The sequence below is a fragment of the Acanthaster planci genome, linkage group LG08, assembly GCF_054643075.1.
Source record: "Acanthaster planci isolate LZ-2023a linkage group LG08, COTS_SCS, whole genome shotgun sequence".
Taxonomy (NCBI): domain Eukaryota; kingdom Metazoa; phylum Echinodermata; class Asteroidea; order Valvatida; family Acanthasteridae; genus Acanthaster; species Acanthaster planci.
In genome coordinates, this window is record NC_141784.1 from 15639331 (window position 1) to 15661201 (window position 21871).

The following is a 21871-nucleotide window of genomic DNA, read 5'->3' on the forward strand; positions in this document are numbered from 1 at the left end:
CTAGGGTTCGCAGGTTTTCTTAGGTTTAATGAGTTATCCAACCTGAGACGTTTGACTATCTTAACCACTTCCAGCCGGGGGCTTTGGTACCAGAGGCATAGGCCTTATATTCATGGCCGGGGTCTCCGAAATCGGAACTTTACTAAAAAAAAAAGTTGCTGGGTGTTTCTTAAAAAGTTTGGTGCTGTCAGTTAAAAAGTTTAGGCCATCATTGGAGGTAAATAAATTGGTCTGAGGCAATAATGGGTTGCTGGGGCCGGAGAATTGGGACTTTATTTTATAGCCGGCGTGACCGAACTTATAAAAGCCTGTAATAAAATTACGAGCTGCTGAGAGCTGCCGGGCACTGCCAATCAATCCCCGTATTCTTTCAGTGCAGAGCGCTGACATCAGCAGAGGTAATCCGTGTATTGTTTGTGCAGAAAGCTATTGTTCGCGCTGCCGGGCGCTCGGAGCGGATTATCGCTGCACTGCACTGAAGACAAAGCCCGGGCTGTGCGGGCTCATTATGCACCTGTGCCCCATGAATGACCCGGCCTGGGCGCTACTGGCCCTTGCCACGTTGACTGACAGGGCACGGCCCTCGCTGCTTGAGAATAAAATCGCTGTGCAGTGGCTACATGTGTTCATATTGGGTATCGTGTTATCAGAGCACAGACAATATGGCTGAAGTTATATCCGGAGAGTCCAGTTCTTCCAGTGAAAGAGTTTTATCTCAGTTCAGACGAAGGTTCTTCGTCTTCTTCATCACCGCCGTCACCTGCTCAAGTACAGTCAAGTACAGAAATTGATAGTGATGTACCCTTGGCTGTATATGCCAAGCACAAGAGACAGTCCCGTGCACAGACCGCCACGTCAACCAGCAGCAGTGCCGCACCGTTCCGGTGGACAGATGAAGACAGTACACCGCTGAAGTACGGCTTCACGGGTAATGGTGGTGCCGATGTAATCAATGTAATCAATATTGTTCAATAAGATATATTACACCAGATTAACTGATATTATACTCAAACTCCTGAAAGATAGGAACACAAACAAGCAGGGTTCTAGCCAGACCAATTTTAGTGGTGGGCTCTAAAAATGAAGTTGAGCTGTGGATGAGAAAAATGCAGCACAACATTATCAAGGTCCAGGGACACCATTTTCACCGTTCCGACGGCAGCGCCATTTATTTCCTGGGTTTGGGGTTGTTTTTAGAGATAATGGTATAAAGCTACATTTTAAGGACTGATATTCAATGAATTTCAGGCGTATAACTGCTCTCTAATTGAAGCCTTATACATCCTACTTTATTCCATATTTCACGTCCATAGGGCCTCTTGTCATACTTTTAAGCAGTATGTACAAAAAAATTCTAGAACCACGAACACAGTATAACCAAGGCCTATTTATTTTCCACTTGACGTCAAAAGTTGACGCATGTTTCTGATTTTTTACATCTCTTTGCAACGAAGTAGAAGGAGTACACGTGCCCTTATCTGGCCCACTACACCTGTACTATCATGACTATCCACGCTGCAGCTGGGTTCATCACGTTCTTCACACTTGTCAAACTTCAACTTACCAGTTCCACTGTCAGCATTTTCATCCTCATTCTCTTTGAGTTCTTGTCTTTTTCGCTTTCCGAAGAATTTCTCCAGTTTTTTATTTGCGAAGCCATGATCGATTACCAGCTACAACCATGGTACAACCGGGAACAAAACAATTGAGTGAAGAAAGTATGGAATAATGGAGCTCGACCTCTTCTGGGGCCGTAAATTGCGAACGAGTATAACGTGACCCACAGAAGAACAAGCCTTGCCCCCAAAGGTGAAAGTTACAGCAAGGACAAAATGCAACAATGGAGATTTTGGCGTAAAATGGCATTTCCCTCCGGAGAGAGATGCAACCTGTCCCTGTGATAAAGATTTCCAGCTGACCACTGAAATTGGGGGTGCTCCAACAGCTTGTGACATTGCGACTCTGCCCAGCGGTTCATTGCCCGCCATACATGTTCCATCGATTTTGGGACTGAGCACCATAGTAAAAGAGCTGCGGCAATATGCATGACTAGACCAAATTTGCATTCATAAACCTCTCCCTGCATTCCGCCAGCATTATGGCCAGCGTCTGCTGGAGTGCAAAAAAAGTTGAGCGGCACTAAATCATTGGTCCCAATGTGTACGACGATGATGCACGCTTCCCGAATGTTGTCCAATAATTGTGGTAATTGATGTATGTGTGCTCCACTCCTTCCCTGTCATTTAACAGGAAACAGGACACCCGTGTTTAATATTGGCTGCTCATCGAACCAGTGAGTCTCCAACAATCCAGGCACACTCTCACACGTGTGGGGCCAGACCTAAAACCAAAAACATGGACTTAGCTTAAATGCTCAACACGCACTGAAGTTTGACGGTGAAAAGGGGCGGAGATACATGTAAGTGACCGGAGCGTCCGAACCCCATCGACCCATGCGCTGTATATCGGTGAAGGGAATGCCCATTTCAAAGGCCATTGAAGCTGCCCCCATGCGGAATGAGTGGGATCGGTAGTGCGCATGCCATTTGCAACACCCTATTAAATTTGTAGCATGTCAGGGACTGGCTGACAAAACTAGAATGGCAAAGCCGCCATGGCTAGCTGTTTGTTATGAATTTGCATTTCTCTCTTGTAATAAGAAGAAAGAGACACCTAAGTTATACAAATATGGTGACTAAAACAAACAAGTAAATACTAACAAAGCTTCATCAAACTTTTTCACAAGATTGGTTGACATACGACTGCAATACAGATATATACAAGCTATTTTATCGACCTTAGCAATACAATTCTACATGTAGGAGAAAAAAAACGTAGTCAGTGCTGTGTGCAGACTGTGTGTTGAAAGGCACCTGTCATTTAAAAGTAAATCAACAAAGATCACCACCAAGAGAGATACAGGTACAAGGCTTCACAGTTCTTTACAGGAGAGAGGAATGCCTATAGAAAGTGGGTCCAGCTAGTACAGTCAGACTAGACATGGATGATTATACAAGCAGTGCATTTGTGAGTTTGAAAGATAATAATTAAAATCCCTCTGAAGTACTGGGGACATGTACAGTTCTGCACTTTGTATCCAATCCCATTATCCTATCCACTTCCAACACCACATCCTCCACATTATCCCATCCATCTCCTACTCCGCCCCCTTCCATCATCCTATCCATCTCTTACTCCGCCCCTCCCCATCATCCTATCCATTTCCAACTCCATATCCTCCCCATCATCTCATCCATTTCCTACTCCGCCCCCTCCCCATCATCCTCTCCATCTCCTACTCTCCCCCTTCCCCATCATCCTATCCATCTCTTACTTTGGCCCCTTCCCCATCATCCTATCCATCTTCTGCTCCACTCCTCCCCATCATCCTATCCATCTCTTACTCCGCCCCTTCCCATCTTTCCCTTCACTTCTTACACTGGCTGTCCCATCATCCCACTAATCCAGCCCAACCATTACACCAACCTTATCCAGCATTTCATCCACTTTCTACATACCTGTACCTTGTCCCCATGATCCTCCTCGTACAGGTACCCATCCCTGAAGAAACATCCTAATCTGTCACTTGGAACCCCCCCCCCCATCTCTTACATTTTCCCCACATACTGTACATGTACATTTGTATGTGTCTGAACACTGTCTATACATACATACTTACATGTACATTACAGGAGTGCTCAGTACATATGTACTGTACATGTATGTACTACAGGGCAAGTACACGATACATGTACATGTATATATCAAAACTTTAACATTCAACTTTAATAATTTTTTCATTAAATTTTTAACTTTCAAAGCATTAATGCCATATGAGACTATTTAAATACTGATGGAATTCCAAGAAAAAGCAAACAAGCACTCAATGGCACATTTTAACACCTATGGACCTGCAAGGAAAAACTTTAACATTTGGGGCGGACGGCCGGATGGACGTAGGCACCCCCCTACGGACGGATGTACAGGCGAGGCCCTCCATTGTGGCCACTGACTCTGCAACCACTTTCCCCTGAAATATGCCACGACATATGTGAAAAACGCGAGTGTGTCCGAAGATTCCCAGCCTGCCCTTCCAATGGGGGTGATGCCATTGTAGTTGCGCAAGAACGTTAGCCACATCAAAAGGTCGAGTTTTGCCCCTGCTTTAATATGCGCCCTAATGCCAAGGTCAAGTCAGGCCCCTTGTTGAAGAAATATGCTGCCTTGTGAATGCTTGGCTGGGTAGAATAGCCCTACACACAAAATTGAGCGATCCAACCATACACTGAACTGCAATAAGCGTTGCCTTTGATTTTGCAAGTACTACCCGCATTTGACTGGAGAGCGTGTCCGCCTTCCCCCGGGGTACTTTCACCTGCCATTCATTAATGTTTATTTCAAGCCCCGAATAAGTGAGGACTTGAGAGGGGCCCTCCATTTTTTGCAAAGCGATGGGCACTCCCAGTTCCCCATATAGAGTATGGAAGTTCGCAAGCAATTTCTGACATGAGTCCGTTGTTGCCCCAACAAACAAAAGATCATCCAAATAATGCATTACATAACCGCCGACTGTCATTTGGTTCACTCTAAATTCAAGGAAGGTGCCGAATTTTTCAAATACAGCACACGAAATAGAACATCCCATGGGAAGACACTTGTCAAAGTAATATTGATTCTCAAACGAAAAACCAAGCAACTCATAATCTTGCGGCGATATTGGCAACAGATTAGTGTTGGGCAATTCCAGCATTTTTGGAATCGATTCCGATTCCATCCAGGAATTGCAATTCCACTCGGAATCGATTCCAATTTGTACAGACATGTATGTGCGAATGCCACATTGAGCAAAATGCACTTGTAAGTTGTTTCCTAAACACTCGTGTCATTAAAAATTATGCCCTTTTATTGCATCAGAAACATGAAAGATTTATTATCATTACAGATTTTTAAATTAGAAATTTTAACTTGATGGAAGCACATCATTTATGGGAAAAGATAATCAATCTACATAGTTTGCTGGCATTCAAGTTTTCCAGTTTATATAGAAGTGGCCATGAGTTCTAAAATGCGTATTTGACAGGAAGGAAACATAAGGTACATGTATGTACATGTACCTTATTTTCATGCCGCCAAAAACGTACTGAAGAAATATTTTTTTCCTTAAAGTCCAAAAAAATGTAGCACCCAAATGCTCAGCATGCAGCCAACAGTGGGCTATCGGCGTGCTGCAGACAAATGGGTCGGAGTACTGCACGGTGCTGCTGTGATTCTGCAAAGCATGTGGGCCACATCTCGTCACAGACTTCAGTTTTTGGCAACAAAAATAAAGCCGTGCGGTTTAGGTTCCTTGATTTGGCATAAAACCACACATTTTTTCAAAAATCGGTGAATCTTTTGGAATCACTGGACTGTTCCTAGAATCAGATCTCAAGCTTATGGAATCAGCGGTGGCGTGGATTCGATTCCTCAAAAAACTGGAATCGCGGCTCCGATTCCAAATTTGGAATCGATTCAACCTGATTCCAGTGTGGATTCACCCAAGCCTGCAACAGACAAAATGCTGACCATATGTCGGACTTTGCTGACCAAGTGCCCTTTCCCACCCGAAGAACTAATGCTACTGCTGTATCGAACGAGACGTACCTAACCTTATATTGCTCCTCATCAATAAAATCGTTAATCAAATCACCAGAAGGGAAGAAAAGATGGTGTATCAATCAATAAGTACAGGTCTGGGTTTATCTTTGGCACTAACTCAATGGGCGAGCATTGCAAGTTCTCGAACGGCGGGAAGGTTAAAGGCCCGGCAATTCTACCCTCTTGAATCTCCTTTTGTAGTTTCGCTCTGACTATTGCAGGTTGTGATGTGGTGACTGGAGGCTGACCGGAGGCAGCCCGCATCCCTACGAATCCAGGGACCTATGTATCCAAGAGAAAATCTTTTGGAAAACCCCTTAATCAAAACTTCTTTGTCAACCTCATTATCATAATCGATAAGTAAAGGTACGCAATACCGAAAGCTTAACTGGAGTTAGGAGAACGAAAACTATGCTTTGGCTATGTGGGCTTGAGCATCCCTTGAGATTCCTTGAAGTTGCCCAGTGATGGATCGCTCGGACCCACGTCAGTATGTGACTTTCCTTTACTCAACTTTGACATGATTATTTGGGAATTTTTGTGGCTGCCTTGAACTCGGCACGTTTGAGCAGTGTCCCAAACGAGCACACTTTGCGCATTTGTGTTGATACTTACAACCAAAAAACTTGCAACCATTCAGACCGTTGAACGCAAAGCACAAACCAGTAATGGTCCCCGGGCGCAATGGGAGCCAACTTGCAGTTGAGGCAGGTGCCAACGCAAAGGATGCAACTGTTAGCCACAACTCGACATCGATTTCACCCCGTGACCGAGTAGGCTGACCTAGGCTGCCAGCCACAACCCAGAAAGTAGACTGAAGCCGTGTGTACGGTGTACTTGAGCAATTCAAAAACGCAGGTAGGAAACTTCACCAAATAGATTGTCATGAACTTATGGAATGCTGCAACCCATTTATCCCAAGAATCGAGCGTATTTTGACGGCTGGACTTGAGCTGATATGGCCGCAAGAACATTTTATCATTCTCAATGACCAGTGCAACTTCAGCAGCCTTGCCCAACTTGGCCAGTACATCGGACGCACCATCCGCAGACAATAGTGACATATCGACGTACTCTTGCCGCCATATTGTTTCCTTTAGATTTTGAGAAACGTACCCCCCCCCCAATAAGTGTGGTGGACCCAATGTCGGGAATGGCCTGGGGATGAACTGATACCCCATCAAGCAAAATACCTGGTGCACTACTGAAAGGGGAAGCTGAAAGCCCCATCTGGCCGTCTGAACCACTGCTTCTGGCACCGGTCATAGCATTCAACGTAAACGAAGGGGCCGGTAGGGTACTTAGTGACAACTGAGGGTTGAATATATAGGGAGGCTATTAATATACATGTATAATGTGGGCTCATGAGTCGCGAAACCTGGGCTCTGAGCAGTAAGATTCCCACCGGAAATAGTGGATGTCATTATCGCGCTTGGTGAAAAGACCAAATTGTTCTGGCTGATTGCCCCAGAAGCAGTACTACGAGGTACACCAACGAAACCCATAGCGAGACTACACTCACCCGGCCCTTGGGGGTCGACTGTCATTGTCACTGGTGGAATCCCAAGCTGGCTGGACAACTGATGACCCATAGTGGGTGGCTGTCGCAGGAGCGGCTACATATGATCAAATTGGCCCGGGTGTGTAAGCTACTGATGCCATCTGGCTCATCAGCTGCAGCGGGGATGCCATCTCCATCAACGTTGGAGTCTCGGACTGAGCCCCAAGCGCAGTCAGCATCGGAGCGGGCTGACTCGCGTCCTCCGCCGGGGGCGACAAGGCTGCGCGGGCTCGTTTCCGCAGTCCTGGATGTGTAACAGATGATGGCGCATGCCGTTTGGGCCTCCCCCAAGGCATGTCCTGGGCATGCTCTTTAAAGCACTACATGTATCTCGAGAATTACATGTCCGATTGGGTGGAAACTTCGTGTATAGCTTGAAGGGAAATGTTTTAGACCTGATGTGAGTTTGACACCATCACGTGGCAAGTCATGTGACATTAAAGGAGCCTTATTTAAAGTGTTACACTTCGTAAAGTACATGTCCGATTGGCTTAAAACTTTGTGTACAGCTGAAGGGGGAAGGGTTTGAGACCCAGATACCGGTACACATAGACCTGATGTGACATTAAAGGGGCACTCTTTAAAGCACTATATCTCGCTAAGTACAAATCCCATTGGGTTGAAACTTTGCAGATGGCTAGAAAGGGAAAGGTTCAAGATGGAAATTCATTTCATCTGATGGTAGTACATGTACCATTATATGACAAGTCATGTTACATTTATCAAGATGACATGGATTTTAAATATCAACCAAGACTTGTGATGTATCGTTCATGTGCACTTGTCATTAAATCTTGCAAGTACTTTGTCCAGAATTTTGTCACTGGTTTTCAGGTTTTAGATCAATAAAACCAGGGCCAAAGCAGCTGTGTTTGTCCACAAACACATTTCTCATTCTTTATTATTCTTTGTTTTATTTTATTTATTTAAGTTTTAAATCTAATTTTGTTTTTATTTTTCATGTTGTCTTTTTTGCCCTAACGGCTGCCCATAGTGATGACCAATTACATGTACTTAGCATGTAGGATATAAAAACTTGTAGAGTCGTAAACTATTGAAGTCCCAAATCATCTGTTTTGAGTGAAATTTCTTTCATCAGGGTAAGGCCTCTTGTTAAAAAAAATAAAATACATTCAGCATATGAATCAATGGTAAATGGTATTTTGTTCTACAATGTAACAGTACATGTACAATGTTCTTGTATTTTCCGCTGAATCTTTGTTTGTTTCTCATATTTTCTACCAAGATAATTTACAATCATAAAACCGAATAATTTGGGGTTAGTTTCAAATTGTTATCAGTAGGCTTGATAAAAGGAAAAAAATATAAACTTTTGTGCTTGTAAACAATGCTTGTCCATGCAAACCTTTTAATTACCATTAACACCAAGCCTCGAATTTCATTTTTATTAGGCCACGGCTGCCATTTGGCATTGGTGGACAGGCTGAAATAAACGGCAGTAATGCCAAACAGGGCATTAATGCCATTAGCGTACCAAAGTTAAGGGCATTAATGCCATCCCAATTTTTTTATATCCCATGAAAATGTTTCAGGTATAAAAAAAGTAGGATACGCACAGAGCACACCGTATTAGACCAAAAAAGCGCTCAGACAAAATGTAATAACACCATCAATTTTGGTCTGCCATTAACATCTTTTGATCTGCCATATTATATAAAAGCTAGAGTTGTATCATGCAGTGTCAGGGTCTAAATACACCTTTTTCCTGGTCCTACCAGAACCACACGCGCAGCCGCATAGAGCAATCCTTGTTCGGGAGCAGGCCATAACAATTTTGTTTTTGTTTTTTTTTTAGTTTGCCCATTTGGGCAGGCCATGTCGTAAATTTGCTTCATTTCCTACCTTCATGATTTAAGTGAGGCCTACTGCATACATGCAGTATTTTATTAGGCCAAAAACATACATGTGATAGGCCTACATGTAGTTGTGCTGTGCATGCGATATGCCTCAGTATATGGTCAGTAGGTCAGAACATTTTTTTGTGTGGGGGCAATTTGTGCTGATTGAATGGCATCAGTGGGGAGGAAACTTCCAAAAGTATCTCAAAAAGTGATAAACATCTGTCAAAATTTCTACATACATGTACGGCAATACACAAGAAAATTATGAAAAATTCACACAATCACGACAGCAATCACGACGGCAAACTGGCCAACAATGTCCGTGTAGGACCTTATGCAGTAATCTGGTAATGGTATACATGTAGGTTATCGCTTGGTAAGCGGGCGTGATTAATCTAGACCAGCGGGCGCTAAAATGAGCAGAGCAACCTCAAATTTCTCATGAACGAAGCAAATACAGACATAAATAAGAGACAGAGTTCTGTGAATTAACTTGCAGAAAACCTCCTGCAACCATGCTGCAACATAACATTGATGTCTTTCCGGCCTAGAGGGTGCAGACCACTAATTCAAGTGAGAGTTTCTGGCCAGCTCATTAGCATTAAAAGTGCACCCGCAGTATCTTTTGAAAAAGGAGATTGTTTGGCCCCAAAAATTGTGAGATTGTGCAAATCATTGCCTAGATCAACTCCCTGGATCTTTGAGCTTTCATATGAGAGCAGAATGGCTAAAAACTACGGTTGAAAAATGGTCCTAAGTGCCCGAGAAAATTGAGGGTTGAAAAATGGCAGCAATCAGACTTCGAAAAAAATCACTTATTGGGGGATGATTTTGTTTTGTGGGAATAATTAAAAATGTGATTGGTTTACCCATAAAAAATTGACAAGAATTTCATTTGTTTCAGAAATCTCAGGGATGTTGGCATGCATGTTATTGGGCCCTGAACAGTGCTGATTTTATACTGTTTTCAATGGGCTTGAATTAGTGGACTGTACCCTGAAGCCTTTTTGCATTCGCAATGCGAAGAGTGTTTATGTACAGTACATGCAGTACATGTACAGTACAGACTGGTACTGGTTGCTACATTTGCATGATGCATTCTTTTGCATGGGTGTAGCGCAGCAGGAACTAGAGCAGCTTTGTTTAATGTATAGAGTTTCGCGCACATGTTTTCACCACTGTGACAGCGCGCAAAGAATTATGGGGCAATTTGTGCAAGTGAATACATGCGCAGCGGGCGCGGCGTTCCGGTCGAATGTGAGCAATCGAGGAACGATGTGTATGCCGCTTTCCATGTGCCTCGCTGAACAGGGCCAGTTGGTACGCATGTGTAGGACACTATGGCCAAGAGAAAAAAGGGCACTGCCATCCTGGCGGTGAAACACGATCACTTTTGGGAGGCACCACAGCCAAATGGGAGGGCACCGACGGCCATGGCCATTAATATAAGCTAGAGTTGATTACAAACTTACATTACCGAGTATTAAAGTTAATACGTCACGCCCACAATTATTTGTGGAAAAGGCAGCAGCATGAGAACCAGCGCGAGAACCAACAAATGCGCATACTCCATCAATTTGCACTGCACTTCCTGGTTCAGTTTGGTACTCTATTCCAAGAACACTACTCCCATTTGTGTACTTACCACTAGAACGTGGCCTGTCTCTTCTAGAGGGTTTTGTACTCAACCTACTGCTCATTGTAATGACCCTGATGGTTGTGTGTAGTTCTCAGATCTCCTGTAATGTGGAAAGGAAATGCAGAATGTCAGCATGCACATGTATTTTCTTCTACAAAAGCCCCACCAGTTTGCTAAAGAAAAATGGTATTTGCCCGTGCAAATTTTGCAAAAGAGTACTCAGAATGTATATTCTGCAACAATCGAGGACTGAAACAGTAGAAATAGAAAAAATACATTGGGTAAATGTCATGCAAAAGTATTTCAGCTTCAAGTGCACGGCACATACATGTACATATACCATACTATACACTACATGTACATGTATATGCAGCCTCAAAATAATCATTTGATTGTAGACCTGTAGCTTAATGTCCATCCAAATGACATTGACCGTGTAGCAAAATGTCCCCGAGTGAAGGTGAAATAGCCTTGAACTTCTGCACACTCTGTTTTACAACGTTCCAAAATTTCATTGCTCAGTCCAAGTTGACCATGGCTGGGTCCAAGTTGGTAAATGTACATCTAGTCAATATGGTAGGTCGTTAGATCTGAGTTGACTCTATTTCGTTCTGATTGCTTCCCGGACCATTTTGCTCCTTTAACACTGTGCCCCCCATTCCTGCTTTGCTCCATTAACACTTTGCCCCACATCAACTTTGTCACTTAAAATCAAAAGATTTACCAATGATGATTTATATGTTAATGAAAACTGTTCTGACTTGAGTCACTGAGAGCAAATGGCTCCACTAGACTCAAGGACCTCATCAGAAGACTGGACTTGAGTGAAGGCTAATAAGACTCAAGTCTCAATAAAGAAAACAACTCAGCAAAAATGCAATGACTCACAGTACTGATTTACTGTATTTTCATCATGCCACAAATATGATTTCTTAGACAGATACCCTGTTTCGTGGCAGTCAACTTCTGTTGGCACTACTCAAATACAACAAACATGCACCATGTTATGAACCCCCCTGTGGTTCTGTAGCATGTAACGCTAATCTGGAACTGGAGGTTTCATCAATGGTCTTGGTAATTTCTTATTACATGTAGGTTAGACTCTAGGTGGAATGCCAGCTAAATTTATGCTCTGATTGCCTTGGTTCAAAAACACAAATACATAGACACTACATTTACATAATAAAATCAGATTTGAATAGTGCAATTCCTTTTTGTTTTGCCACCGATTGAATTTTGCCACCTCCACTGGATGGCAATCACTGGCACCCTTTTATTTTCATGAAGAGTAAGATCCGATCTTTCCTATTCAGATGGTTCAAAGCCAAATATTGAAATGAAGGTTTGTTTTGGAGTTTTGTAATATTTGATAAGAGTAACCCGTCTCCTATTTCATTCCAAGTAATTCACGGGATCAGATTTTTAAAATATCATTTTCTTATCAATTTTGATGATAGCATTATTCATGCCTGGTCAGAAATGTTGAAACAATGTCAGAAACAAAGACATAAAGCCACCAGAATAATATCATATTGTTACCTTATACTTTTACCCCAATTGGTTCATGTACATGTACATACCACTGGAGAGGTCTTTTCTGCTGATTTCACAAATACCAATATCTCAATTGACATACAACATAATGACGTAATGCAGTGTTTACCGCAGTGCATTGAGGGTGAAAGGTAGGGATGTTGCAGGAACGCATCAACGCGACACGTTATGTGTAACGTATACTTTATGGCGTGTGTATCAACCTGACACAAAAAAATTTAAAAATTCTTGATTATCGTCCGAAATGGTCCATGCTAACTGTTGTGTTCCATTGTTTTTATCAAGCACTCAACAAACGCCAGAGCTGCGTTTTTTTTAAACTTCCACGGGACCGCAAAAGGTGATAGATTTGAATAAGTTCCGTGAGAAATAAGGCCATCAGAGCCAAGTCCAAGTGGACCTCTGAATGCAGGGGGTTGTTTCCCGGCAAAATGAACAACGAAGAAGCTTTCCTGCGACTACAAACCTAAAACCACTGCCAATCTCGCAGCCAAAACAAGCTTCAAGTTCGAGTTCAATATGCAAGCGGCGGCGAACAACTAGGACCAGTACAAAGGCGGGCTTGTCTCCCGACATGCCCGAGGGTATGTAGGTAGAGTAGGCCCTATGCATGCTTGGGCTGGCATGCTAACCTTGCTAAGTTAAGTTCATCTGCGTTCACAGATGAAATGGAAAAAGAGGCAAAGATTTCCATGAGAAGTTAGGTAGTTCTGTGTTGTACCAGCAAAATCATGAGGAGGAATTTCACATCTGAAGTTCTCAAATCATGCCTGAAGAGAAAGGCAGCTTCTTCGTTGTTCATTTTGCCAGGAAACAACCCCCTCCCACTCACTTGTCCACGGGAAAATCGTTGGATCCGGTACATCGCAAGTTTTGTCTTTGCCTACAAAATGTAGACTGCATCCACTTGGACTTCACTTTGATGGGCTTATTTCTCACGGAAATCTGTCGCCTTTTGCGGTCCCGTGGAAGTCCCATGCAGCTCTGGCATTCGTTGAATGCTTGATGAACACAATGGAACACAGCAGTTCACATGGACCATTTCAGACAATAATCAGGAATTTGTTATTTTTTTCATGTCAGCTCGACACACACGCCACATAGTATACGTTACACATAACATGTCTCGTTGACGCGTTCCTGCAACATCCCCACCTTTCACCCACAATGCACCGCGGTGAAAAATGCATTACGTCATTATGTTGTAGGTCTATTTGTGAAAATTCTGACTTTCACCTCATGTTGTGAGACAGGTCACATTTCATGCACATGTATTGTGTTCAATTATTTGATTTAAATTGACTCAAACTGAACACTTGACTCAAACTGATTCAACTACAGGCTGTGACTCAACTTGACTTCTTTACCCAATAACTCAACTCATCACATTAAAATGGTTCAACACTACTTTAGTGAGTCATTACAACTCTGACTGATAGTCCATGAAGATAATCTTCAACAATAAAGGTGATTACTGCTTTCAAACATGCAACTTGGACTTGAGGAAATTCCAATTTCAATTCTTAACAAGACTTTATACAGTATTTTTCAATTTTCAATTGCATACATGCAACTTTGAAGTGAAAAATGAGAAAGTTAGGGCCCAATTTCATGGCACTGCTTACCGCAGACTTCCGCACTTACAATCTCCATTCTGCGCTAACCACACTGGCAGAAAATTTCTGTGCTAACATTTTAAGCACAGAATCCTTAGATACAGGATGTACACATGCCCACAAGCAAAAATTCCGTGCTAACCCGTGAAATACGTTCACCTTATAAGCAGACAAGATGAAACACACAATAAAAAAAATGCTGGTGTGTGTGTACACCTAAGCCAGAAGGAATTTATTCATCATAATGATGTGTCGGGCACCAAAATTTTGCATGCGACACATTATATCAATATCCATTCTTTGGGCACCCACAAAGGCCCAGAAACATATCTCTAAGCACCATTTGACTCAGAGCGTCCATTCTATATGAATTCTTTGAGCACCCACAAAGGCTCAAAGTGCCCATAGTTCCAAGCACCATTTGACCTGGAATACCATGTTTATCATTGTTCACTGTTTGGGCTTCCACTAAGGCCAAAGAGCACTAACAGCGTCAAGCACCATTTGACTTGGAGCACCACAGCTCAATGACCTTATGATAGGCCGAAGCGACAATTTGTTAGGACAGTGCCAGAACACTCAAAAAACTTCACCAAGCTGTAATAATTATAATTTACAGGTATGAAAAGTCAGCAAAATGAGTTTACCTACACCATTCTTTCTTCGTTTGCACTTACAGAAGAAAGAGTGGTTTATCCTCCCCTGTTGCACTACTCAAGGGGAGACATGGTTTACAGCCACCATTATACACCATAGCTACTCCATGGAGTAACTTACATCATGCATCACAATGAACTTACTCTCGTCTACGTATTATTTAAGATTTCATAGTGTCAAGAATAACAAATCATTCATAAGCTACATGTATGGGGGTGTTTTATCCACTTTAATGAAAATGCCACACACGCAAGGTGCCGCCTAAGGAAGAAAACACCCCCAAGCATAAACCAATTACCCCGAGGTAGGCAGTAAAAACTGCCTAATGGCAGTGCAAAGGTTCCCTCTGAAAATTGCATTCCCTTCCGGAGATAAATGGATGCCATCAGGCCTATACAGGTTGAAAAACGTCCTGTGAAATTGGTCGTGCCTTACCGAAAAGGCACCAAGCCATTGGCAACGAGAGCGCGCCCACCTGTTGACAGCTCTCCTCTGCCTGTCCATAGCCTCCTGGGGGTTAGCCCCAAAGTAAAATGCCCTGGGCAAGATTTCGGACCAGAGCAAAAATGCTTGGGGGTAAAGATCTTGACAGACATGCATAAGAAGAACGACTCTCTGTTGTATGGAGAAGAAATCAACTTGACCCAAATCATTAGTACCTTAATTAATGAACCACGATTATGGAGGATGGAGGACCTTGTATATCATAAATAAATCTGGAAGGTCACATATACTGACACCACTCTTGCCATGCCAAAGTACTGAACTAGAAACCTCGAGGGGTCTTGCTGCCCAACGAATTATTGAATCCCCAATGATCCACATGGGCCCTGTGAAGGCTGATAAATGATGCTAAGAATATTAAAGGGGGTCAAGCTCGGGGCACGAACAGTCTTTTAAATTAAGCATTGGGGATGTTGACCACAGGCACAGGCGAATGTAGGTGAAAACTGTGTCGGACTGCCAACGGCCCATCCTTTGAATATCAGTGAGTGAAACACCCAAGTTGTAGGCCGTTGTGGCGGCCCCAATGCTAAATGAGTGAGCCCAATAGTGTAAGTCGTCTTTCCCACAGACAGCCAATATCCTTTTCAAGATTGCATTGAATTGGTAGGCAGTCAGTGGGGACCCATCAAAGTGGAAAACAGATGGCCGAGGCCAAAGGTATGACCTGAAATATACTCATGCAGGGTCATGGCCAGACACAATTTGGAGTTGTGGCTAGCCTGTAGTTCAATTTTTTGAGGGGAGTCAGTTTTGTTGTTTTTGCTACATGTACATGTATATGGAACGGAAATCAACACTGATGCATGGGGGAACCCAAATTGCAAAACTCAACTGGGCCGATTTCTGAAACATGCAGGTACAAGGAAAGGCACAACAGGCATGCATGAAGCATGCATGAAGATGTACGTGTATGTAAACTGGCATCGTTGTGGCAATGCATTAAAAGAAGGAGTTCCGATGATGTGGCGAAAATGCACAATATTACACATTAATATCTAAAAACAAACCTAATCATTGTACTCTTAACTGGTCAAAATAATTGTGAGATTTTTTCCCAAATGAGGGAGAATGAGATGTTGACGGTGGAGTGGAACGTAACTTGCATGGCATACATGTGAGAGTGCACACATGTTCAGGTGCATTGGCAACAGACTATTCGTCTGTCACGGAGTATTAAACACAGTCAGTATAGGAGTACTCAGACCTGAATCATGGGCTACCCTATAATGTGTATACATGTAAAGCTTCTAGAAAAAGACAGCAACCCACGCGCATGCTTGTTTGTCAAGTCTACGATTTTCAATGTGTTGAAGAAAAAGAGATAAACACGTATTGTCATCAGATTCTTCTCATGAAAGTGAGTGGATTAAATTCCTATGAAAAAATTGTAATTTACTTGTCAATGAATGGAACCTGTCAGTACTGTAGGGCTGCTGCAGCAGTCCCAAAACAAACCTGGCGGTGGTCCAGCAGCACAGCACCATGCACCAACAGCTGCAACACAACAAAAGCAGTCGGCTCGGCTTATGCCTCACTTTTCTAAATTCAAAATGCTTTTGCAGATGTAGCAGGGGTGGATTTAACGCACTGTATAGGAGTAGCACCCCCTAGTCTACCTATCCTTAAGTTGCATTGTGCCCCCACATAATTGTTTACTTCAGTGATGTTGACTCATGCAACTGGACCAGGCACTGTGGGCATGCTTTGAGCCCAAGACTCAGTAAGCAGGTCGGTAGTCGGTGTAGTAGTACACCTATTTAATACCAATCAAGTTCTGCCCTGAAAGCTCAGACCTGCGGTGGACTTGGTAGTTAACACTCGAGTTGAATTGATCTGTAACTTTTCTTAAGTGCTGTGTTGGTTTCTTTTTTAGTTTGGATTGGTCTTGTTTTTCTTAGTTTGGTTAAGGCTTACTTGGGTTTTGAGGTGGTTTTCTTCGGTCTAGGATTTGGTTTTAAGTTAATTTTGGGCTTGGTCATATTTTTCTACATGTACATTTTAAGTTTTAATTGTGGAATTCTTTTGGCTGGATTTTCAAGTCTTTGGCTGAGTTTTTAAATCTGATTTTTGGTTGGACGTCCTACACAGTCCTGGTTTTTTTAGCTCTCTAGTTACTTTTCCTTTTTTTGATTTTTTTTAGAAATAAAAGATTTTGTTGTTGAAACCAAGTTTCAGCTTCCACATCCCTAGTATTTTAGATTTCTTGTGACTCCTCCTTTTTGATCCCTTTGAATGTAAATTTTTGTAGCGAATTCCACAAGTGTAATATTTTCTTCGAGTATCTTCTTTATATTTTTCTTATTTGAAGTGTGCCATTTTTCCCCGTTACACAGACACTGATTATTTGTCGAAGCAGTCCTCCAAAAATCCTTGGCATATTACTTATCTGTGACAACCAGGAAGGTTTAAAATCTACCCATAATGCATTGTCCAGGAACGATCGATTCTATGTGTGGAAGGGAGATTTGAATGTGGTTTTTTGCATGACACTTTTTCTTTTACAAGCTGCCTTAGTTTAGTCAGCAACTTGTCTGGTACCCTGTATCACCTTATAGTTTAGCATTGCTCATTGAGCTTCTTGCAGTTAACTGTTCAGACTGGTGCGTGCTACTGAAGAGTGAGCATTACCACTCACAGCTCTCTTCAGCCTTCCCACATTTGCACTTTTCTGCTCTTGTCACCAGTTGCAGCTGGGGTTTGTGCCTGATTGGTCACTCGAGTAATCCACTTGTGGCACTGTGTTGGGTTATTATCATATTTCTATTTTTTTTCATTTTTTAAACTTTGTCCTGACCTTCCAAATAAATCGCGACCCAGTCTTCCTGATCCAGGTGTCTTCAGATCTTGTTTAAAGGTTATACAGTAATTTGGGAAAGAAGATTTTCTTTCCTTACCTCTTTAAGGCTGGTTCACTTCAGGGAATAAGGGAAAGCAAATTCATTTGTGAGTGGGTTCAGTTATGCAGATTTGGAATGAGCTCACTTGATTTATTCGCCATGCTCTGGAACACACGGTAACACTTGAGGGCACTATTTATGACTATGTGCAGCGAGTAAACAATACTTGTAGCATCAAGTACGGGAGTATATTACATCGTTCCTACTTAAAAATGCAACTGAAACAAAGTCCATAAACGTTCATACTTAAAGAGTCCAACTTTCCGGTTCCATTGTCTCATTTGACAGTTTAGATGTAATACATGAGTTTTTTTGTTGTTCAATAGCCTTGGCAAGGCAAGACAGTTTGATATTTGTTGATAATAAAGCTTTCTTTTGAGACTGAATGGACTTTAAAATTACTTGGATTGTTTGTTCCTTTTTTTCTTCTTTGTCTGAACATCCACTATAACTCTAAAACTACAAGTCTAACAGCTTGAACAATAACTCTTAATGCATGTAGCACAAATATGATGGATAATGTGGCTACCCAAGCCTCTTGGGATCTTATAAGTATGGGGGTTTAGAGATCCAACCTATCAGGTGGTTAGCATTTCTTGGGGGGGGTAGTGCCTCTTGTAGCTAGACCGTTTTGGTACTACATGTAGTTCTGGTTCTGGTTCAGGAACAGTTGGTTGCTTTGCTCTGGATGTTGTCAGGCATTCGTGTCGGTGTAGGTACTGACGTGTTGAGTGTCATCTGCTCAATGGTGTCAGGTATCAAATCCGGCTGCTGGTTGAAGATGAAGGGTTTTCCAGTGTCAAGAAGCTGGTCGATTTGTCTGCACCAGATGGTGTCTGGACCAACTCGAGCCTCATATGACAGTGGTCCGGTTTGAAATCCACTTCTATCTGAAAAGTGCAAACTAGCGCATGCTGGCCTGTGTGCAGGTTTCGGGTTGTCTTCCCAGATTTGTGATTGTTTGACTGTTCCAGTTGTTTACAAATGACATGCTGACGAATGTCTGGTTTGACGATGTTAAGTCTACACGTAGATTGCAGGTTTCGTCCCATGAGCAGGAACACTGGAGAATGGCCAGTGGTAGCATATGGTGCACTTGGGTAAGTAAGGAGAAAAATGCACAATTTTTGATTTACTGACCCTTTCTCCCCATCCACTGACTTCAGTCTATTCTGAAAGGTTTGGACGAAGTATTCTGTAAGTCCATTTTTTGCAGGGTGGAAAGGCGCTGAAGTTAGGTGCTTCACTCCATTGTGTTTGAGGACAGTTTTAAATTCCTAAGACTTGAACTGCGGACCAGTGTCCCTTACAAGTTGCTCAGGAACACCGTGCTGTGTGAATAGGCCCCTCAGGATGTCAATCGTCTAGCTCGATGTTGCATCTGTCCCAAGAATGGTCCCACATAGTCCACATGTATTCTTTGCCAAGGTTTTGCAGGCCATTCTCAGGCATGGAGTGGAGCTTTACTAAGGTTGTGTTGGGTTTTCTGGCAACCAGAATATTCCTTGGAGAGTTACTCAATGTCATGGTCAATTCCCAGCCACCAAGTACACTGTATAACCTCAGGATAGAGTTTTCATCTTGATTATGCTGAAATTACCCTTATGTAGCTCCTCCAGGACTTGTGCATGTACAATGTACACTGTAATTTGCCCCCATATCAAGCAGCTGTCGTGCACTATGATTTCATTTTTGTGACTATGATATGCTGCAAGGTTTGGATCAGTGTCGAATGGCCAGCCATTCATGCTATAGTCGTACACCTTGGCTCGTGTTTTGTCTCGGGCCGTTTCCTTGCTCGCATGACTGCTGGACACAGGCAACATCTCCAGTTGGGACACCTGGAATAGGTGAACAGGATCCACTGGTTCAGCCACAGCCTGGCTCAACATGCTCCAGGGAAATCTGGATAGTCCATCAGCATTGCTGTGTATGGCAGTATTTTTACACTCGATATTGTAGTCATGACTGCCAAAAAAACTGCATGCATTGCAAGTCGTGCAGCAGCAATTGTAGGAGTGCTCTTTGAGGGGTTGAAGATTGAGATAAGTGGCTGGTGATCTGTCACCAGAGTGAATTTCCACTCACACAGGTACAGATTGAATTTCTTCCCTCCCCACACCAATGTGAGTGCCTCCTTGTTGTGTGACATCACGGCACTAAGACCGTAGGGTGAGGCGTCACATGCTAGCTTAACTGCTTGGTCCAGATCAAAGTGCGTCAGGACTTCATTAGCCATGATTAAAGACAGCCTTTTCAAACACCTTTTCACAAGTAGGGGTCCACAGCCACTTGTGATTCTTCTGTAGCAGTTTATTTAATGGGTACAGTTCAGTTGCCAAATTGGGTAGGAACCAGTGATAGTAGTTTATCAGGCCCAAAACTGGCTCACACAAGTGGGACGTGGAGCATTTCTGACTGTATCAATCTTGTCTTGGGTTTTCTTCAGGCCATCATGAGTAATCTTGTTACCACAAATGATCAGTCTACACTTGAAAAACTCACACTTTGTTCTGTTCAAGCACAGTCCTCGGGCCTTTGAGATGTTGAGGACCCTCCTCAGATTGCTGAGATGTTCTTCATCATTGCGGCCAGTAATTATCATGTCGTCAAAGATGCACTGGACTCCAGGAATTCCTTGGAGTACCTGCTCCATGGTTATTTACTACATGGCTGGTGCCGATGCTACACCAAAAGGCAGTCTGTTAAAGGTGAACAGACCTCCGTGTGTATTGATTGTAACTTCTTTGATTCGTTATTCATCATCATGTGTAAGTACATGTAAGCTTGTGACAGATCAAGATTACTACATCTGATGCCACTACATACATGTAGATTTGCAAAGACATCTTCCACACAGGGAAGTGGGTAGTAGTCAATTTTCCAATTTGGATTGACACGTCTCCATAAAATACGCATGCCCCATTAGGTTTTGAAACACCCTCAATTGGGTTTGCCCAGTCACTAGTTTCTACAGGTGAGATGATGCCGTGGCGCTCAAACTTTGTAAGCCCTGCTTTCACTTGGGGGTCGTATGGCGTACGGAACTTGCCTGGCCTTCAGAAATACTGGTTGGGCATTTCATTTAGACAGAGTTTTCTTTTCATGCCTTTGATCCCTCCAATCTCCTCTCTGAAGAGCTCTGGGTACTCCTTCAGCAATGCCTCTAGCTTTTCTTCTGTGTTGCCCTAAGCTGTTGTCATAGTGAATAATTAACCAGTCTAACTTGATATGAGCTAACCAGTCTCTGCCAAGGAGATGTGCACAGTTGCCTTTAATGATAAAAATCTTTCTAGAATTCTCCTGAGTTTTATACTGAACTACGACATTCAGGAGACCTATTTTCCTGTGTATGTATGCAACTTTATCTTTGTTGGCAGCAGCTTTTCTCCAGGGAAGAATTTCTGATAATCAGTTATAGACAGCAATATAATGGATGATTCTATGTCTACCTCTATCTTTATTGGGCGGTCTCTAATGTCAAGTGTGACCCAGACAGCTGTGCTCATATCACACTTATTGTGGCCCACATTCTGTATGTCCAATCTGGCAATCAGCACATCATCAAAAAAAGTATTATCTATGTCTGGAAGTTCCTCTATGGCTCTCACTTCCCCCTTATGCTTGGGTTGGGGTTGTCTGGACTTTTCTGTCATTTGTTGCCCTGGGAATTACATTTTGTGTGGCAGGCTGGTGCTATGTGGCCCTGTTTTCCACATGAATGGTATGTTGCCTCTTTGAACCGGCAACTGTCGGCAGAGTGTCCTGATCTGCCCCACTTGTAGCATGAATACTGTTTTCGTCTGGCTACCATGTGTACAACTGCAGACCTACCAGTAGGGTTTGTCTGCTGCTGAAGTTCAATGGCATCTCTGACTGTAGTTTCCATCGCTGTTGCAATTTCAGTTGCCTTTCTCACAGTTAGTTTATCCTCTGCAAGC

General features: G+C 42.9%; 1 protein-coding gene and 1 pseudogene across 9 annotated transcripts in view; both read right to left on the reverse strand.

Moving 5' to 3' along the window:
- LOC110980156 (MYCBP-associated protein-like) overlaps window positions 1-21871 on the reverse strand; it is a 287473-nt gene that overhangs the window by 237663 nt on the left and 27939 nt on the right. For 3 of the 9 annotated variants that reach the window (XM_087139862.1, XM_087139860.1, XM_087139861.1), the window contains one exon: window positions 10706-10799. In XM_087139862.1, the coding sequence (XP_086995988.1) occupies window positions 10706-10760 (55 nt within the window). In that variant the 5' untranslated portion in view covers window positions 10761-10799. Of the gene's footprint in view, window positions 1-7159; window positions 7443-10705; window positions 10800-21871 lie in introns of those variants that run through there. The other 6 variants (XM_087139859.1, XM_087139864.1, XM_087139858.1 and 3 more) reach the window with 5 other exon arrangements.
- Window positions 6062-6937, reverse strand: LOC147798423 (uncharacterized; annotated as a pseudogene).